At 40.3% G+C, this 17,602-nt stretch overlaps 1 protein-coding gene across 2 annotated transcripts in view; it reads left to right on the top strand.

Moving 5' to 3' along the window:
* Positions 1-17,602, top strand: part of LOC126064525 (bromodomain-containing protein 7) — a 54,811-nt gene that overhangs the window by 32,517 nt on the left and 4,692 nt on the right. For both annotated transcript variants that reach the window (XM_049863706.1, XM_049863705.1), the window contains exons 6-12: positions 147-257; positions 5,511-5,695; positions 6,830-6,953; positions 7,829-7,904; positions 14,401-14,508; positions 14,922-15,057; positions 17,193-17,304. In XM_049863706.1, coding sequence (XP_049719663.1) covers positions 147-257; positions 5,511-5,695; positions 6,830-6,953; positions 7,829-7,904; positions 14,401-14,508; positions 14,922-15,057; positions 17,193-17,304 — 852 coding nt within the window. The remainder of the gene's footprint in view (positions 1-146; positions 258-5,510; positions 5,696-6,829; positions 6,954-7,828; positions 7,905-14,400; positions 14,509-14,921; positions 15,058-17,192; positions 17,305-17,602) is intronic.

The following is a 17,602-nucleotide window of genomic DNA, read 5'->3' as shown; positions in this document are numbered from 1 at the left end:
TATTATAAATTGCTATTACTTAATGTTGCTTAGTGAACAGTAGAAGAAAAGGTCTTTTTAAGTTTTAGAGCATCTGTATGTTTTAAAACTTGCTGAGAGAGTTACTCTATTTTAATGCATTTTTATTCTTAATATTCTCTCTACAGGATAATTTCAAACTAATGTGTACTAATGCCATGATTTACAACAAGCCAGAGACCATTTATTATAAAGCTGCAAAGAAGCTATTACACTCAGGGATGAAAATTCTTAGCCAGGTAAAGAAAACTCTTTGTTCTAAACAATAATTATTTGATCATAGGGGTACAGATCCAATACAATACTGATTTTATGTTATTAATAGATCATATTATAGTAGGAAATACTAAGGAAAAATTTTAGTAAACAGAAGATTAAGGCAGGAAGAGTCTCACTTGGCATTGATACAATTAAATATTCACTTGTAATTAGTTCTTTAGAGGCTCTTGAATTGATGTTCGTGAGATAGACTTATTTCTGCTGTGGGCAGCAAAATTTGACTGTGGAAGAAACAGCAGCCTGAATTCCATGAAGGTTGGATGAATTACGAGCCCTTTGAGGATGAAAGCACTCGGTTTCCCCTTGTGGTAGAATCCAGTGTTCTGGGCAATCCTGTGCTTCTTGGTGAATGAAGCAAAAAGACAAAATACACAAATGAGAAATCGCATGGGACTATCTCTAGGCCCCCTCTTCACGACAGCAGAATCTTCCTTAAAGGTCAAGAATTGGTGCATGGCATTGTAAAGGGAGAAATGCATACAGAGCCCCAGACACAACGTCATCAAGTGGGGTGAGAGAGTTTAAACATGATGACTTATCCAAAACTGGACTGTAGACAGTGTCGCGCAAAATTACGAGTGTCATATCAGAGTGACAGTTGATGAGAGATCTTGAAGGATAAACTGAGGTAATCACTGAATCTGCTGGAAAAAGAAAAAAAAAAAACTAAGAAGATAAGTAGCTTTTTTTGAGGTGTTTGTCACAGCTCTGAGTAGGATGAACCACATTAATGGGGGGCTACGTGTAGGAAAACATTGAGGGTAGTCCTGGTGCCGTGGCAGAAAGTCAGAAGACTGGGTGCTAGTTTTAACTCCCTGCCACTAATCTGTGGGCTGTGGGCAAGACCTTGGCTACCCTAGGCCTCAGGGTTCTCATCTGTAAAGAAGCGTTTAACCTATGATCTCCAAGAGAATTTCTGGCAGCAGTGTTGTGATTCCAAATAAGAGCTAGACTAGGGAGGAGACTTTTAAAAAAGACAGCAAGATAGAAGGACTTGCAAAGGCAAATAAATGAGTGGGTGTCAGACACGGGAGAAGCAGAAAGGAATGAAAATTCAGGGCTTGAGCTCAGACCCAGAAGAGCTAAAGGATAGTAAAAATGAGTCATGTTTTTGGTTTTCCAATTTAGTGTTTTTTGTTTTCTGTTTTTTTTTTTTTTTTTTTTTGGTGATTGTATTACAGCTCTATGTTTAAAGAAATGCCTTGGCGTGCGGATGTCTCCGTATCTGTGCTTGGCTCTGCAAGATTCTTGGATCTACTTAACTGGGGAAAAATATTTGGATTGATGATTTTTCTTACACTCTTAATATTTAAACAACATCATTTCCCACCCTTTCCTCAAGACTTGGGAAACTATAATGTAATCCAGTCACCCATCTTTTGGCAAAATTTGCAGAGGGAAAGGGAGTGTAAAATGTTTATCCCACTTTGCAGGAAGTCTCAGAATCCAGAACCAAGCCACATTCCAGGTTTAAAAACCTGCAGGTGTTTGTTGTGATTGTACGTGAAGGAAAAGCGCATCCAGTAAGTGCAGCCTGTTGGCACTCCAGAAGACACACATTGTATTTTGGGGAAAGAGGTCAATTTACATAGATCTAACATATCCAAAGTCAGCTTACCAACTTTGATTCACCAGTATGTTCTCTTCTTTAGCTAATGTGCAGAAGACTCCAGTGTCTTGATTTTTAACGTATCCAAAGTCAGCTTGCCAACTTTAATTCACCAGTATGTTCTCTTCTTTAGCTAATGTGCAGAAGACTCCAGTGTCTTGATTTTTACTGGGGGTGACCCAGAAAATAAACTCCCTTCTCCACTTTCCCTTTTCTCTCTCTCTCTCCGTTGTTTTCCTTTTTTTCAGAGGTCTTCCTGTTGAGGAGCCCTACCCATCCTGTGTTAACAGCTTCCTGTTGACTGTTCTCTCCACCCTAGATGGGAGGTCACAACAGTGATTCTAAAATGTTTAAATGTAGATGTTAACTCTTCTAATAGCAAAGCTCCCAAGAGAGCCCAGCACACCCTTCCACGAATGGCATCTTTTAAGTGATAACTGGTTTTGAATGTTCAATGTAAAGTGTTTTTTTTAGAGTAGTCATTCATCATTTTCTTAGTTACACCCAAATAGTGACTATCGGAAGTAGTATCTTTATAAACAGCGGACGTGTGCGTGAGTAGAATGCTGCATTTAACAAACTGCAGTGCATAGCCTAGTAGCTTCAGGATCAGACTAATCCTGGTGACCTCAGGCAGGCCAGGCAACTGCGCAGCCTCTTTCCTGGCCCATAAGATGGGGATGGTAATACTGTTTACCTCATAAAGTCTGCCTGGTGCGAGAGTAATCACTCATTAAGCGTTAGCTATTAATGGCAACAAACCAAGCACTTTTAGCCATTTAATACTGTAAAATTAACCCTCAATGAACAGTACGCTGATGCGGAGAAGTTTTAATTACCAAAAACGAAAAAAGCATTGAGAGTAAAAATTAATTAAACTCAGTTTTTTTCCCTTGTTTCTAAATTTAGAACGTTTCTTTAATTGAATTATTTAAATTTTGTGCATGTTATGTTAAAAAAAATCCCAAAATGCTCTTAATGTAGATTTTGCTTTATAAATTCTAGAGTGGGAATAAAAAGGTTACTGAGACCCTTGTGATCTAAGCCCATTCGTTTCGCCAGCATTTATTGAGCACCTACAATGTGCCAAGGAACCCTGGTGGTACAGTGGTTAAGCACTCGACTACAAACCAAAAGGTCAGTGATTTGAACCCACCAGCAGCTCCATGGAGAAAAGACTTGGTGATCTGCTTCTAGAAAGATTACAGTCTAGGAAGCCTTGTGGGGCAGTTCAGCTCTGTCCTGTAGGGGCGCTATGAGTTGGAATCGACTTGACGGCACACAACGATGTGCCAGCCTAGTTCCAGGGCTACAGAGATGAGTGAGACGCAGCTCAGATGACATGGGGGGGGGGGCACAAATGGCCAATAGATAGTCACAGAAATCTCTAACTCATTAATATTTTTTAAGTATGTATTAAAATAAGATGTTTTTAAAAATCAAATTGGCATTGTTTTTAGTGATACTATTCAGTTTGGCCAGCATTTAGAGAAATTTTCAAACACTGATGAAACTTTCAGATACTGATACAAATTGATATAACGCTTTCTGGAAGGCAGTTTGGGAATAAGTTTCAAAAGCCTTTAAATACTCATTCCCTTTAACCTAGTGTATCCCCTTCTAGAACTTCATCCTAAAAAGATAATCAGAGATTCCTAGAGTGGTTTATTTATAGTAATGGTCATGAGGCTTTTATTTGTAATAGCAGAAACTAGGAAATAATCTAAATGTCCAACAAACGCAAAACGTTGTTAAGTCACTTCCAACTCATAGTGACACTATAGGACAGAATAGACTGGCCCATAGGACTTGCAGAGAGCATCTGTCTAGTGGATTTGTACTGCAGACCTTTTGGTTAGCAGGCATAGCTCTTAGAGTGTGAATTAAATCATGGCACATACATAGAATGGAGTAAAAAAAATATATACAGTTATTCAAAGGGCTTTAAAGAGTATTGAACAGTATGGAAGGAAAATGCTTATAATTTGTTAACTGAAAAATATGCTTGTTACCAAATATTAGTATCATTCCAGTTTGCTAACATGTTTACTGTTTAGAAAAATACTAAAATGTTAAACGTCTTAACTCCGTTTCTGTCTAGATAAATTAACAATGTTTTTATTTTCTTTGCTGCCCATATCTTTGTCTAAATAAAATGTATTACTTGAACAGTTTTAACATGACTTCACAGCCAGGTAGCAGGCCCAGCCTCTCTGGAGGCTCCCACAGGCTAAGGGTGTGCTGTTGATGCAGCTTAGTGTGGTGAGGAGAGGCCTAGTCTTGGCCAGCAATTCTGTGGCCTCAGGTGAGTGAGCTAGCATTTCTGGGCGATGTTGTTCTTATTTGAATGACCTCTGGCCCTTTCCAGTTCTTAGCTTCTATGCAGCAGAAGTCTTTGTTCCCTGCTGTTGCTATGCAGCCTAAGGAGAAGAGGCGGATTACCCAGTAAGCAAGGTAAGCATGGGCTTACTTGTGCTTACTTACTAATCTGTAGTGGCAAATTTCACATGGTTTCATTGGGTTTCTACGAGCCACTCCTTGGAAACCGTATGGGGCAGCTCTACTGTGTCCTATAGGGTCGCTATGAGTTGGAGTCGACTCGTCAGCAACGAGTTTTTTATTTGGGTTTCACATTAGTAAGCCAGCCCGTGCTTACCTTGCTTACCACGTAATCAGTCCGTCAGGGATTGTAAATTTGAAAAGAGGCTTTGATTCTGTAGCAGCGTGCTGTGGGGTTGGGGGAAAGACAGGTGCCAGCCATACCTAGAAGCAGAATCTTTGATGTGGTGAAAAGATATGAATTTGTTCACTACCGATGATCTGGTAAGCAAGGTAAGCACAGTGTTTACCTTGCCTACTGGATAATCCACCCTTGCTGAGGAGGCTGCACTGCACTCCAAATTTTACCCAGTGACAACTCTCAGAGGTAAAAGGCAGAGTAGTCAGTAGGAACAAATCTGCCTCTTTAAAATTGGTCCAGAAACCTCAAGCCCTTAACCAGGATGGAAATCTCACAGGTTATCACCGCAGTGGAAAATTGAGCACATGTTTCACAAAATAGAAACAAGAGTTCTCTGGTTACTAGAGCATTATGCACGGCAAGGAGGGAACTATGCTGGCAACTTAGTATTCTCATCAAGGCATATTTTCACATGGAAGAGAAAAATGGCAAAGTCTTCAGTGATTACCCTAGGATACCAGAATATAAGGACACGTCATCGGTTCACAGGCTCTAGGTTTTAATATACCCGGTGATTGTTAACTTTCAAAAGAGCCATTCTGTTATATATAAAATTTTTAACATATATTAAGCGAAATTTTATTTTTTTAATTCAGAACTTCAAAGAATACATCTTAATTCATACATTCTCTTCTATAAGCTTTCTGATGATGTGATCAAGTTTTTAGACATTCTCTGAAATTGGAAATTATCTGAATTGAAGTAGTAAATTTTATTGTTCTGTTTCTAAATGTCATACCCTCTTGATATGATTATATTTGTTCCCTAGTTAATGACAATAAGTACAAACTCCCAGGAAAAAAAATGCATTACTTTAAAAGTTGACAACAAACATACAATGTGAATATTCTTGAATATTCTTAGGAAAGAATTCAGAGCCTGAAGCAGAGCATAGAATTCATGACAGACTTGCAGAAAACTCAAAAGCAGAAAGATCAGACAGATACCTCGCAGAGTGGAGAGGACAGCAGCTGCTGGCCACGGGAGAAGGAAGACTCCGGAGAGGCTGAAGCCCAGGCCTTCAAAAGCCCCAACAAGGAAAACAGAAAGTAAAAATCTTCTGACTACTTGGTTAAGCTATCTTTTTCAAGCTAGTAAGGGGGAAAAAATACTGACTCCACTGATTCAGGCCTGAGTGGGGAAGCCCACGTCCTAGTCTGTCAGTGCTGGGTTTTTGGCACAATGATAGCTATCATGAAAGTCCACATTGGTGTGTGGTACTCCTCGCGTCAGACAAGCACTTTATGAAGTTGTCCAACTCAGTTCAGGAAATGGTTCTGGATACATATTCTTACTGGTTTTAAGACCAATAACCTAACTTTAAGGACTCACTGTCAGTGAGTTAATTAAATAGACGTAATTGTTTTAAAATGTGTGGTTGTTCTTTACCTCATCCCATAAACGGAGTTGAGATAGTAGATAACATAAGTGCAGATAAAGCTCTTCCTGAATAGATGGGCTGCCCCTGCCATGTGAGCTTGTTTTCCACTAACGCCCACTGGTAGGGACAGCGATGAACCAGGCAGCAGCCAGTGTGAGTGGACGGCAGTAGAGGGCCTCCTGCTGCACACCGCTGGCCACCAGCCCTTACTGCTGAGCACCGCACTGTCAATTCTGGAGAAGGGGATTAGTTAGCAGTTTGAGATTTCTGCTGCCATAATTTACTTTTGCAAAGTAACAAAACCCCCATAAATCTTTTTTTGTGATAGCAAGTTTCTTCTGTTTCTAAACCAGAAAAACAAACCCATTGATGTCAGTTTGTTTCCGACTCATAGCGACCCTATAGGACAGAATAGAACTGCCCCATAGGGTTTCCAAGTAGTGGCTGGTGGATTCTAGCTGCCAACCTTTTGGTTAGCAGCTGTAAAAAAAAAAAAAAAAGTGTGTGTGCCCCCTCCTCCTTCAAAATATGTTAGGAGTAGAATTCATTTTTATGAATGTACCCAGAAAACATACTAAGGCAAATAAAACTGCAGATAAGAGGGGAGAGACTAAGTAAATGTATTGGGTTTGTCTTTCTGTTCGTACATTGTCACATGTCCCTTGCCAGACCATTAGGAAACAGTTTTGGTTGGTGATGGTAGTACAGGCGTCTCCACTTTAGCTGTATACATATTTGGAATTCATTTGAACATTTTGATCTTATTTTTCTTTCTCTACTTGATACTCTTGTATGTTTCCAGGAAAGACAAAGATACGAGTGAAGATAAATTCAAAAGCAATAATTTAGAAAGAGAGCAGGAGCAGATTGACCGCATCGTTAAGGAATCTGGAGGAAAGCTGACCAGGCGGCTTGTTAATAGTCAGGTGATTCAACTTTTCCTTTTCTTCTACTACCTACTGACCTTCACTGCTGTCAGCTCTTATTTAGGTGATGTGGAACTCTTAGTTTTTAATTCGCTTGTGCACATTCATCCATTTGTTTTTTTAATCCTCCTCTGCCATGGCACTTTTCATCAGTATAATAAACTCACAAAGAAAGATTAATAATACATTTATTTGTAAAATACATGATTAATCTTATCTCTATTATTGATTTTTTTTTTTTTTTAGTGACGTTAATATGTTCTGACTTGGAAAATGAACCATATACTTTAAACTTATAACATTTATACCCTGGTTTTCGAAATCACATTGTTTAGGTCATTGGTTTTAAAGCCAAGTGGATTAGTATTAAGGAGCCCTTGTTGCCCAGTGGTTAAAGCTGTCGACTGGTAACCAAGAGGTTGGCAGTTCAAACCACCAGCGGCTCTGTGGAAGGAAGATGTGGCAGTCTGCTTCCGTAGAGATTTATGGCCTCAGAAACCCTACGGGGTCGCTATGAGTCAGAATCAACTCAGCGGCAGTGGGTTTAGTTTTGGTTGGATTGGTATTTGACTTTGGGCAAGTCACTCCTCTTTCTGGGTCTGCAGTGTCCTCCTTTATTGATAGAGTGGGCAGAACTAGATCTCTTAAGGACCCATGTAGCTCTTTTAAAGTTCTGAGATTTTCTTAACCTTCATTTCTTTTGCCTGTTGTCAGCACCTGTATACATGGAGACAGGTGTGAAAGTTAATGTTTGAGTTTAATGATGATGGTGATATAATATTAGCTTAATTAAACTAAGACGTTCTAGTGTGCTACAGATATATATGGTATTTATAAAACAGTTTAGTCCATTTGAATACTTTGGGTCATTGCAGTGTGAATTTGAAAGAAGAAAGTCAGATGGGACAACAACATTGGGGCTTCTCCATCCTGTGGATCCTGTTGTAGGAGGTAGGTTCACGGAGCAAGACTGTACACGAATCTGATGCTGTTAGACAAAGAGCTGTAACCTGGACTAGCATTTTAAAGCAGCAGCCTGAATATTGGTAAATCCAGCTGTCATCCATAAAGAACTTGACCAGACAGCGTGTATCTCATGCTAACAGCTAGCCTTTCCCTTCAGCCCAAAGTAGGTACTATAGATGTAGTTTCCCTTAAAATGCGAGGCCCTTGAAATATTTCATACCCATGATTAATGAAGCTAGAAAATTTAAGCAGTAATTTACAGCCACGGTTTTCAGAGACTGATGTTCTCAGATATTTCTAGAGGTTTCTCAAAACCCTCAGATTATGACACAATAATTTAACCAACTTTAAATTTCAGTGAATAAAATTGATGCATATGTCACATAGTACTTTACTGTAACGAAGTTATGTGCACTCGGGCATTAAATCTTGCACCATGGTTGGTAGAAAGTTTATGAATGTTCAGAATCAATGTTTTAGAGCCTTTGTCATACTTAGATAATGTTTTAATGGAGACAACATAGGCAGTGTTTGAAATTTGATGTAAAACTGCAAACTTTTTATCAAGCAGATCCATTTGAGAAAAAAATCATGCTTTCTGATATGCAAAAGTGAGAATGTTAATTTACTTTATAAATACTGATTTTAATACTACCATTATGAGAGAGGTAATTGGGAACACAAAAGTGAGTTACGACAAAATTTACACTCAAAGTTTCCAACATTTCTTGTATGCCATGGTCGAGGCACTGCTTTGGGAGCAGGAAGTGGAGTCGGGTATGTTGTGGGGAACAAAACTGGGAGAGACGGGTCCCTTGCCTTTACATTCTGTGGGGGAATGAGCACAAACAGAAGATGATCAAGGAAAGAAATATGAACTTACCTATCGTGGTAAGTGCTACAAAGGAAGAGAACAGCTGTGATCGTGAATAACAATTTGGGAGTCAGGGAAGACTTCCTTGAGAAGATGTTTGGTTGATCCCAGAAAGGTGAATTGGGGGTGGGTGAGTGGGGAGCATTGAGTGAAAAACCTTGAAGCAGGAAAGAGCTTGTTGGATTTGAGAGACTTGAAAAGGGACCCTAAGCAGGAACTTAAATCACCTGGAGGAGACTGTGGCGAAGAGGGAGGTCAGATCACTTTAAGGATGTTAGACTTTATTCTGAGTAATACGGGGTGCTGGTGGCAAAGTGGTTAAGAGTTTGGCTGCTAACCGGAAAGTCAGTAGTTTGAATCCACCAGCTGCTCCTTGGAAACCCTATGGGACACTTCTACCCTGTGCTATAGGGTCACTATGAGTCTGAATTGACTCAACAGCAATGGATTACGGAGAGAAAAAGAGGTAATTTAACTACCATTTATTGGACACTGAAAAACTTCTAGGCACTATAATTTTTATACATTATCTTGTTTAATCATTTCAGTAGCCCTGTAATATTACCTTTATTTTGTTTTACTGCTAAAGTTCAGAGAGGTTAACTGACTTGCCCAAAGGTTATAGCTAATCAGTGATAAAACCAGGGTTTGAATGCAGTTCTACCTGACTTAAAAGCCTCCAGGTATGATGCCTCCAAAAGTAGGGTGGGGGAATAAGACAGATGTTCAAATAAATCTTAATACCAAAGTATGGGTATTATTGGCCCCCTATGCAAGTTTTTTTTTTTTATGCAAGCGTCAGAGTCAACTTGACAACAGTGGGTTTTGTTTTGATTTTCTCCAAGATCCAAAACCAAACCCAGTGTGTCGAGTCAATTCCGACTCATAGCGACCCTGTAGGACAGAGTAGAACTGCCCCCATAGAGTTTCCAAGGAGCGCCTGGTGGATTCAAACTGCCAACCCTTTGGTTAGCAGCCGTAGCACTTAACCACTACACCACCAGGGTTTCCTTTCTCCAAGATAGGCTTACAGAATAGTGTCTGGGGCTGCTTAAAGGAGGACAAGTCTTGAAATCTGTGGACCCTGGCCATCTCGGGGTTAAATAAGCAGCTGTGAAGGAAGCCCTGCAAGGCTGTCCACTAAAATGGGGCTGGGACCTAAATAGACCTTTTTCATTCAACTCTTGGAATGCTAAAGGAGGAGAATATTAGAAGCCAAATGAACTTAGAATAAAACCAGTGATATGTTTTCAAAATAAAACACATTTTTTATTTTTATGTGAACTTTTTATAGTAGATTATTTTATAGTCTTGTTCTTAGGTGCTATGACTCATTTGACCCTATGTTCAGCAGAACAAGATGCACCCTGATCCTGAGCCACCCTCACACAGTCATTGCTGTGTTCGAGCCCATTGTGGTAGCCACTGTGTCAGTGTCTCATTGAGGATGCTCCTTTTTTTCCACTGACCCTCTAGTCTACAAAGCATGATGTCCTTCTCCAGGCACTGGTTCTTCCAAAGTACATAAGATAAAGTCTTGCCATCGTCACTTCTGAGGAGCATTCTGATTGTACTTTGTCCAAGACAGATTTGTTCATTGTTTCGGCAGTCCATGGTATATTCAGTATTCTTCACCAACACCGTAATTCAAAGGCATCAATTGTTCTTCAGTCTTCCTTATTCATTGTCCAGCTTTCACATACATATGAGGCGATTGAAAATACCATGGCTTGGGCCAGGTTCACCTTAGTCCTCAAAGTGACATCTTTGCTTTTTAATACTTTAAGGAGATCTTTTGCAGCAGATTTGCCCAATTCAGTGCATCGTTTGATTTCTTGACTGCTGCTTCCATGTGCATTGATTGTGGATCCAAGTAAAATAAAGTCTTTGACAACTTCAGTATTTTTCCCATTTATCATGATATTGCTTATTGTTCAGTTGTAAAGATTTTTGTTTCCTTTATGTTGAGGTATAATCTTTGATCTTCACTAAGTACAGTAGTCTTTGATCTTCATCAGTAAGTGCTCCCTGTCCTCTTAAATTTCAGCAAGCAAGGTCGTGTCATCTGCATAATACAGGTTGTTAATGAGTCTTCCTCCAATCCTGATGGAGCATTCTTCACATATTCTAGCTTCTCGGATTATTTGCTCAGCATACAGATTGAATAAGTGTGGTGAAAGGATACAGCCCTGACACACACTTTTCCTGACTTTAAACCAAGCAGTATCTCCAGTTCTATTCAAATGATTGCCTCTTGGTCTATGTACAGGTTTCTCATGAGGACAGTTAAGTGTTCTGAAGTTCCCACCCTTCCTAGCTGCCTGGTGCTGCTGTAACAGAAACACCACAAGTGGATGGCTTCAACCAACAAATTTATTCTCTCACAGGCTAGTAGGCTAGATGTCCAAATTCAGGGCATCAGCTCTAGGGGGAGCCTTTCTCTCTGTGTCGCCTGCAGAGGAAGGTCCTTCTCATCAATCTTCCGCTGGACTAGGAGCTTCTCTGCACAGGAACCCTGGGTCCAAAGGAAGTGTCTGCTCCTGGCGCAGTTTTCTTGGTGGTATATGGTCCCCCGTCGCTCTGCTTGCTTCTGGCTTACATCTCAGAAGAGATTGGCTTAAGACACGACCTAATCTTGTAGATTGAGTCTTACCTCATTAACATAACTGCCTCTAATTCTGCCTCATTAACATCGTAGAGATAGGATTTACAACATATAGGATAATCACATCAGATGACAAAATGGTAGACGATAACAGTGCTGGGAATCGCGGCCTAGCCAAGTTGACAGATATTTTGGGGGGGACATAGTTCAATCCATGACAGCAGTGTTATCCATGATTTGTTACAATCCACATAGCTGAATGCCTTTGCATAGTCGGTAAAACACAGGTACACATCTTTCTGGTATTCTCTGCTTTCAGCCGAGATCCATCTGACATCAGCAATGATATCCCTTGTTCCATGTCCTTTTCTGAATCTGGCTTGAACTTCAGGCAATTCCCTATTGATACACTGCTATAGCCACTTTGGAATGATCTTTAGCAAAATTTTACTTGCTTTTGACATCAATATTATCTGATAATTTCCACATTCTTTTGGATCACCTTTCTTTGGAATGGGTACAAATATGGATCTCTTCTACTTGGTTAGCCAGGAAGCTGTCCTCCAAATTTCTTGATATAGACGAGTAAGCACCTCTAGCGCTACATCCATTTGTTCAAACATCTCGGTTGGTATTCTGTCAATTTCTGGAGCCTTGTTTTTCATCATTTCCTTCAGCGCACCTTGGACTGATTCCTTCAGTACCATCAGTTCTTGGTCATATGCTACCTCCTGAAATGGTTGAACATGGATCAATTCTTTTGATACAGTGACCCTGTGTATTCCTTCCATTTTCTTTTAATGCTTCCTGTGTCGTTCAGTATTTTCCCTGTAGGATCCTTCAGTATTGCAACTCAGGCTTGAATTTTTCTTCAGTTCTTTCAGCTTGAGAAATGCTGAGCATGTTCTTCCCTTTTGATTTTCTGTCTCCAGATCTTTGCACACGTCATTATAATACTTAGTTTTCTCGAGCCACCCTTCAAAATCTTCCGTTCAGCTCTTTTACTTCATCACTTCTTCATTTGCTTTAGCTATGCTATGTTCAAGAGCAAGTTTCAGAGTCTGTTCTGACACCCATTTTGGTCTTTCCTTTCTTTCCTTTTTAATGAACTTTTGCTTTCTTCATTCTTGATATCCTTGATGTCATTCCACAGCTTGTCTTCAGGCTTCAGTCTTTAACATGTCAAATCTATTCTTGAGATGGTCTCTCAATTCAGGTGTGATATACTCAAGGTTGTACTTTGGGTGTCGTGGACTTGTTACTAATTTCCTTCAGCTTCATCTCGAACTTGCATATGAGCAATTGATGGTCTACTCCACAGTCTGCCCCTGGTCTTGTTCTAGCTGATGATATTGAGCTTCTCCATCAACTTTTTCCACAGATCTAGTCAATTTGATAACTTTGTGTTCCATCCAGCAGGGTCCACATATATAGTCGCTGTTTATGTTGTTGAAAAAAGGTATTTGCAATAAAAAAGTCGTTAATCTTACAAAATTCTATCATGTGGTATCCGACGTCATTTCTATCACCAAAGCCATATTTTCCAACTACTGATCCTACTTTGTTTCCAGCTTTCACATTCCAGTGACCAGTTATTATAATTGCGTCTTGATTGCATGTTTGATCAATTTCAGACTGCAGAAGTTGGTAAAAATCTTCAGTTTCTTCATCTTTGGCCTTAGTGATTGGTGCATAAATTTGAATACTAGCTGTATTAACTGGTCTTCCTTGTAAGGGTGTGGATATTATCCTTTCACTGACAGTGCACTTCAGGATAGACCTTGAAATGTTCTTTTTGACGATGAATGTGACACCATTCCTTTTCAACTTGTCGTTGCCAGCGTAGTAGACCACATGATTATCTAATTCAGAACAGCCAATACCAGTACATTTCAGCTCACTAATGCCTAGGATATCAATTTTTATGCAGTCTATCTCATTTTTGACAACTTCTGATTTTTCTTGATTCATGCTTCGTTCATTCCACGTCCCAATTACTAGTGGATGTTTGCAGGTATTTTTTTCTCATTTTGAGTCATGCCACATCCTCAGATGAAGGTCCCGAGAGTTTGACTCCATCCGCATCATTAAGGTTGACTCTACTTTAAGGAGACAGCTCTTCCCCAGTAGTATTTTGAGTGCCTTCCAGCCTGAGGGGCTCATCTTCTGGCACTGTACCAAACAAATATTCCACTGCTATTCATAAGGTTTTCATTGGTCAGTTTTTTCAGAATTAGACTGCCAAGTCCTTCTTCCTTATCTTAGTCTGGAAGCTCCGCTGAAACCTGTCCACCATGGGTAACCCTACTGGTATTTGAAATGCCGGTGGCCCAGCTCCAGCATCACAGCAACATACAAGCCACCATAGTGTGACAGACTACAGACACATTGGGATGTGTGCCTCCTAGTGGATATTAATTTATCCTTAACATATTTTGAATTCTTGTTACTTTTAATCCAGGTGTTTTCTCTTTTTCAGGCTTTTACTAACCTTTTGTACTGATTTACTTCCATCATCTTAACATTTGAAAGCCTGGCTTTTAAATCCTTTTTTCTGGAAAACTTTTTTTTTTTAAGTGAAGTCTCTTTTTGCAACCAATTCTTGATGAAGGAAAAGTATCATGAATGTGTATTTTAATAATTTTAGAGACTGTCCTCAATCGAGTTTAATTTTTAAATCAAGGTTAATTGTTGCCAAAGGTAAGAGAAAATCTATTCTTGGAAATTCATCTTCATTCCACTAAAGCCTTAAGTGCCACATGGTTTTTAGGGATTCCAGGAACTGGTAGAGTATAATGACAAGATCCAGATTTTGGTCTTGGCTACATTCTTGCTTTTCTGAGCTCAGATTTTCTTATCTTAAAAATGGATATAGTAATGGCTGCCAGCCGCTTTCCTGGGTCACGTGGGTGACAGGCAGCAATGTAGGTGAGAGCACTCTGCACAGTACCTCGTGGGCACTCTGCTCATGCCTCCTCACTGTGCCTGGTGTTATGCTTCAGATCCAGGCTACAGCCCTGTGAAACTGGGAATGACCACTGGACGACTTCAGTCTGGAGTGAATACTTTGCAGGGGTTCAAAGAGGATAAAAGGAACAGAGTGACTCCAGGTAAGGCTCTGGCCTAGTAGGTCACAGTGTGTCTCTTTTCACTCTTTCAGGGAGATGGGGAAAGGAAGCATGGTTAACCATTCATTGTATTATTCACTAACTCCCTGGGTGGTGTTTTCACAACATCAATTAGCATTTTCTTTTTTTTTTTTTTTTTAAGAAACTGAAAATCAGGTATGAGTTTTCAAAATGAGTCAACATTGGTCTTTTTTCTTTCCCCCTTTCCCCTTTGTGGGGAAAAATTCACTTGAGTTGTGACTTCGTAAGTATCCGGGGAAATGTCTTAGTTGTGTGTACCAGTCATTGAAGTAGTGAAGCTGGAAGACAGTAATCTTTTAAATTATTAAAAAAAAAAAAAACATTGATATGTAAGTTGACGAATAGTGTTGTAGCGTTTCATTTTTTACCAACAGTGTTATACTTGAATTATGGACCCTACAGTTCATACGCCCCACATTATGATTCCACATTTGCAAATATCAGCAAGGATGACTCTGATTTAATCTACTCAGCCTATGGGGAAGACCCTGATCTTCCAAGCGATTTCAGGTGAGCCCTGGTTAATCAGTATTCTGAGTACCACGTTCTTCTAAAGTAACAGTGTGCGCATGGGATCTGTGTATAGACTTAGCTATCCAAGTGGTGGAAGATGTGTTCAGTTGTTTACCCCTGAAATTGGCAGGCATTAAATAGATCCTTAGTTATCATTATCCTTTAGTGGAAATTGAATATTTTAAAGACAGAACATATCTTCCCAGTATTTTCTGATGTTGGCACCTGTAGTGTTTTAATTCTTCAAACAGTACTTTTTTAAAGATGCTGCATACTATAACTGATACGAATGTTCAGGAGCTTGTTATTACAAAATGTCCCTGCGTCATCTGGTCATCTGCTGTAACGTCTCTATCACTGAGCTGTGTTCCCAAACTTGGCCAGTTTTTGGAACTCACAGAGCTTTCTGCCCAGGGTTTGAGATAGGACATATTGACTCGGTTCCTAAGGCAACCCAGGTATGAGCCCATTTGGCCCATCACGTACCAGGTAGACCATTGCAGTCACACCCTCACTTATTACATGTTTCTGGGGGAGATTCTGTGTTCCAGCTTAGAACGCTGGATGACACTTTGCATCTCATCAACAAAACGAGATGTCGGCCTGGTTTGCTTCGGCTCCTGGCTCAGAGTGGGACACTGAGCTTGGGTTGTTCCTTCTTGGCGCTCACTGGTAGCTTGTCAGCTTTCATTACGTGCAAGAGAGGATTTTACCCTATAGATTAATTATTCCCTGGTTTTCTGATAAAGGAGGAATTTGGTTACTTTTATGTATGTGTAGTGTTTTGATTAGTTTAAAACTAAGCATGGGTCCCTAAGTCAGAGACTGAGTGAGTGTGGTTGAACGTCAAGCGGTTTATAAGCCTTTAGACCTCTTCTCAGCAGTGTGAACAAATTCTTTCCAGACTTTGATCCATGAGTTCCACAAATAGGCGTTGCATGCTCACATCGCTAGGCATTCTAGATGCTGAGGCTCCACAAGGGAGCAGCGCTGACAAGGACCCCATGTCCTCCTGTCAGATGGTAGTAAGTGCTTTGGAGAAAGGTAAGCAGCAGAGGAAGGCAGGGAGCGCCATGATTGGGAGTGGGGTGCGATGTTAAATAGGGCAGTCATGGTTAAGCAGAGTAGTCAGGGAAGGCTTGCCAAGAAAACGAAATTGAGCAAAACTGAAGCTGAGGAAACAGTGCAAAAGCCCTGAGGTGGGAGCCTGCCTGACACTTTCCAGGAACAGCAAAGAGTTGCATCTGTGAGGAACACAGCAAGTGAAGGTGAAAATCACAGAGAAGTAATAGGTGAGGTAGATGGTTGTGAGGACTTGGCATTTTATTCTGAGACGGGAAGCTACTGGTAGATTTTGAACAGAGTAGTACGCCAATCTGGCTTATAATTTTACAAGAATCATTTTGACTGCTATGTGGAGAAGAGACTGTAGGGGGATGAGGACTGAAGCAAGGAGACTGCTGTCATCATGTAGATGAGAGATGATGGTGGCGGGGATCACAGGAGTACTCCTCGAGGTGCTGAGAAGTCAATAGAGCCAGTAGGATTTCGTCATTGATTGAAGCAGGTACAAAAGAGAGAGGTCAAGGATGACTCCAGGAATTTCAGCCTGAGCTTAGAAAGATGAAGCTGCTATTAGAATGGGAGGATTTTAGAAGGAGCTGTTTTGGGAAGAAGATATAGTAAGTCAATTTAGAACATTTTAAGTTTGAGGTGCCTACTAGACATGCAAATAGAGCCGTCCAAGGTGTGTGGTCCAAACTGGAGGTGTACCTTGGAGAGTCTTTTAGTACATACTGAACGTCCTGAGGGAAATGAGATCACCGTGGGTAGGAAGTGTGAAGGAGAGGAGTGAGGAGCTCCAAGGACTGAGTCCTGGGCCCTTCCGTCATTAGTTTGCTTTGGAGAATCCCCAGGAACATTTCATTTTCACCATATTCCTGATATTGTTTAATTCTCTCATAATGATAGATTTATCACTGGTAAGTATGTAAAGTGTCACGCCTAGAAAGAATGTTTTATATTATGGTGTAAAAACTAAGAGCATCTAATAGAAATATTTGGCTATGTAGAAAGATTAAGCCAATGGAGAGGATTTATATGAAAGTGACTTTGCCATCATTCTCTTTCAGCATCCATGAGTTTTTGGCCACATGTCAAGATTATCCATATGTTATGGCAGATAGTTTTTTGGATGCTTTAACAAAAGGAGGGCATTCTAGAGCCCTACAAGAGTTGGAGACGGTAAGAGCCCTGCTAAAGAAACAGGCTAATTTATTATTGGCTTTCAGACATTAGTCACTCAGTGTTATGAAACCATGGGATTAACCATATGACAGCTGAACTCCATTCCCCTGAAAAGACAGCCCAGCCTGGGTGGAGGCCATGGGTGGAGGACAATGAACGGAAACAAGTAACTCAGCTACCAGGATCTGTGAGGCCCAGAGGATTATCATTACTCCCTCGTCTTGGAAATATAGTAGGATTCAAAAATGAGGTTTACAACTCAGCAGTTAGCAAGTGCCATGTACCCTAACCAAAA

Source organism: Elephas maximus, chromosome 21 (assembly GCF_024166365.1).
Source record: "Elephas maximus indicus isolate mEleMax1 chromosome 21, mEleMax1 primary haplotype, whole genome shotgun sequence".
Classification (NCBI taxonomy): Eukaryota; Metazoa; Chordata; class Mammalia; order Proboscidea; family Elephantidae; genus Elephas; species Elephas maximus.
Note: the sequence above shows the minus strand (reverse complement) of the source record. Positions and strands in the feature narration are given on the sequence as shown.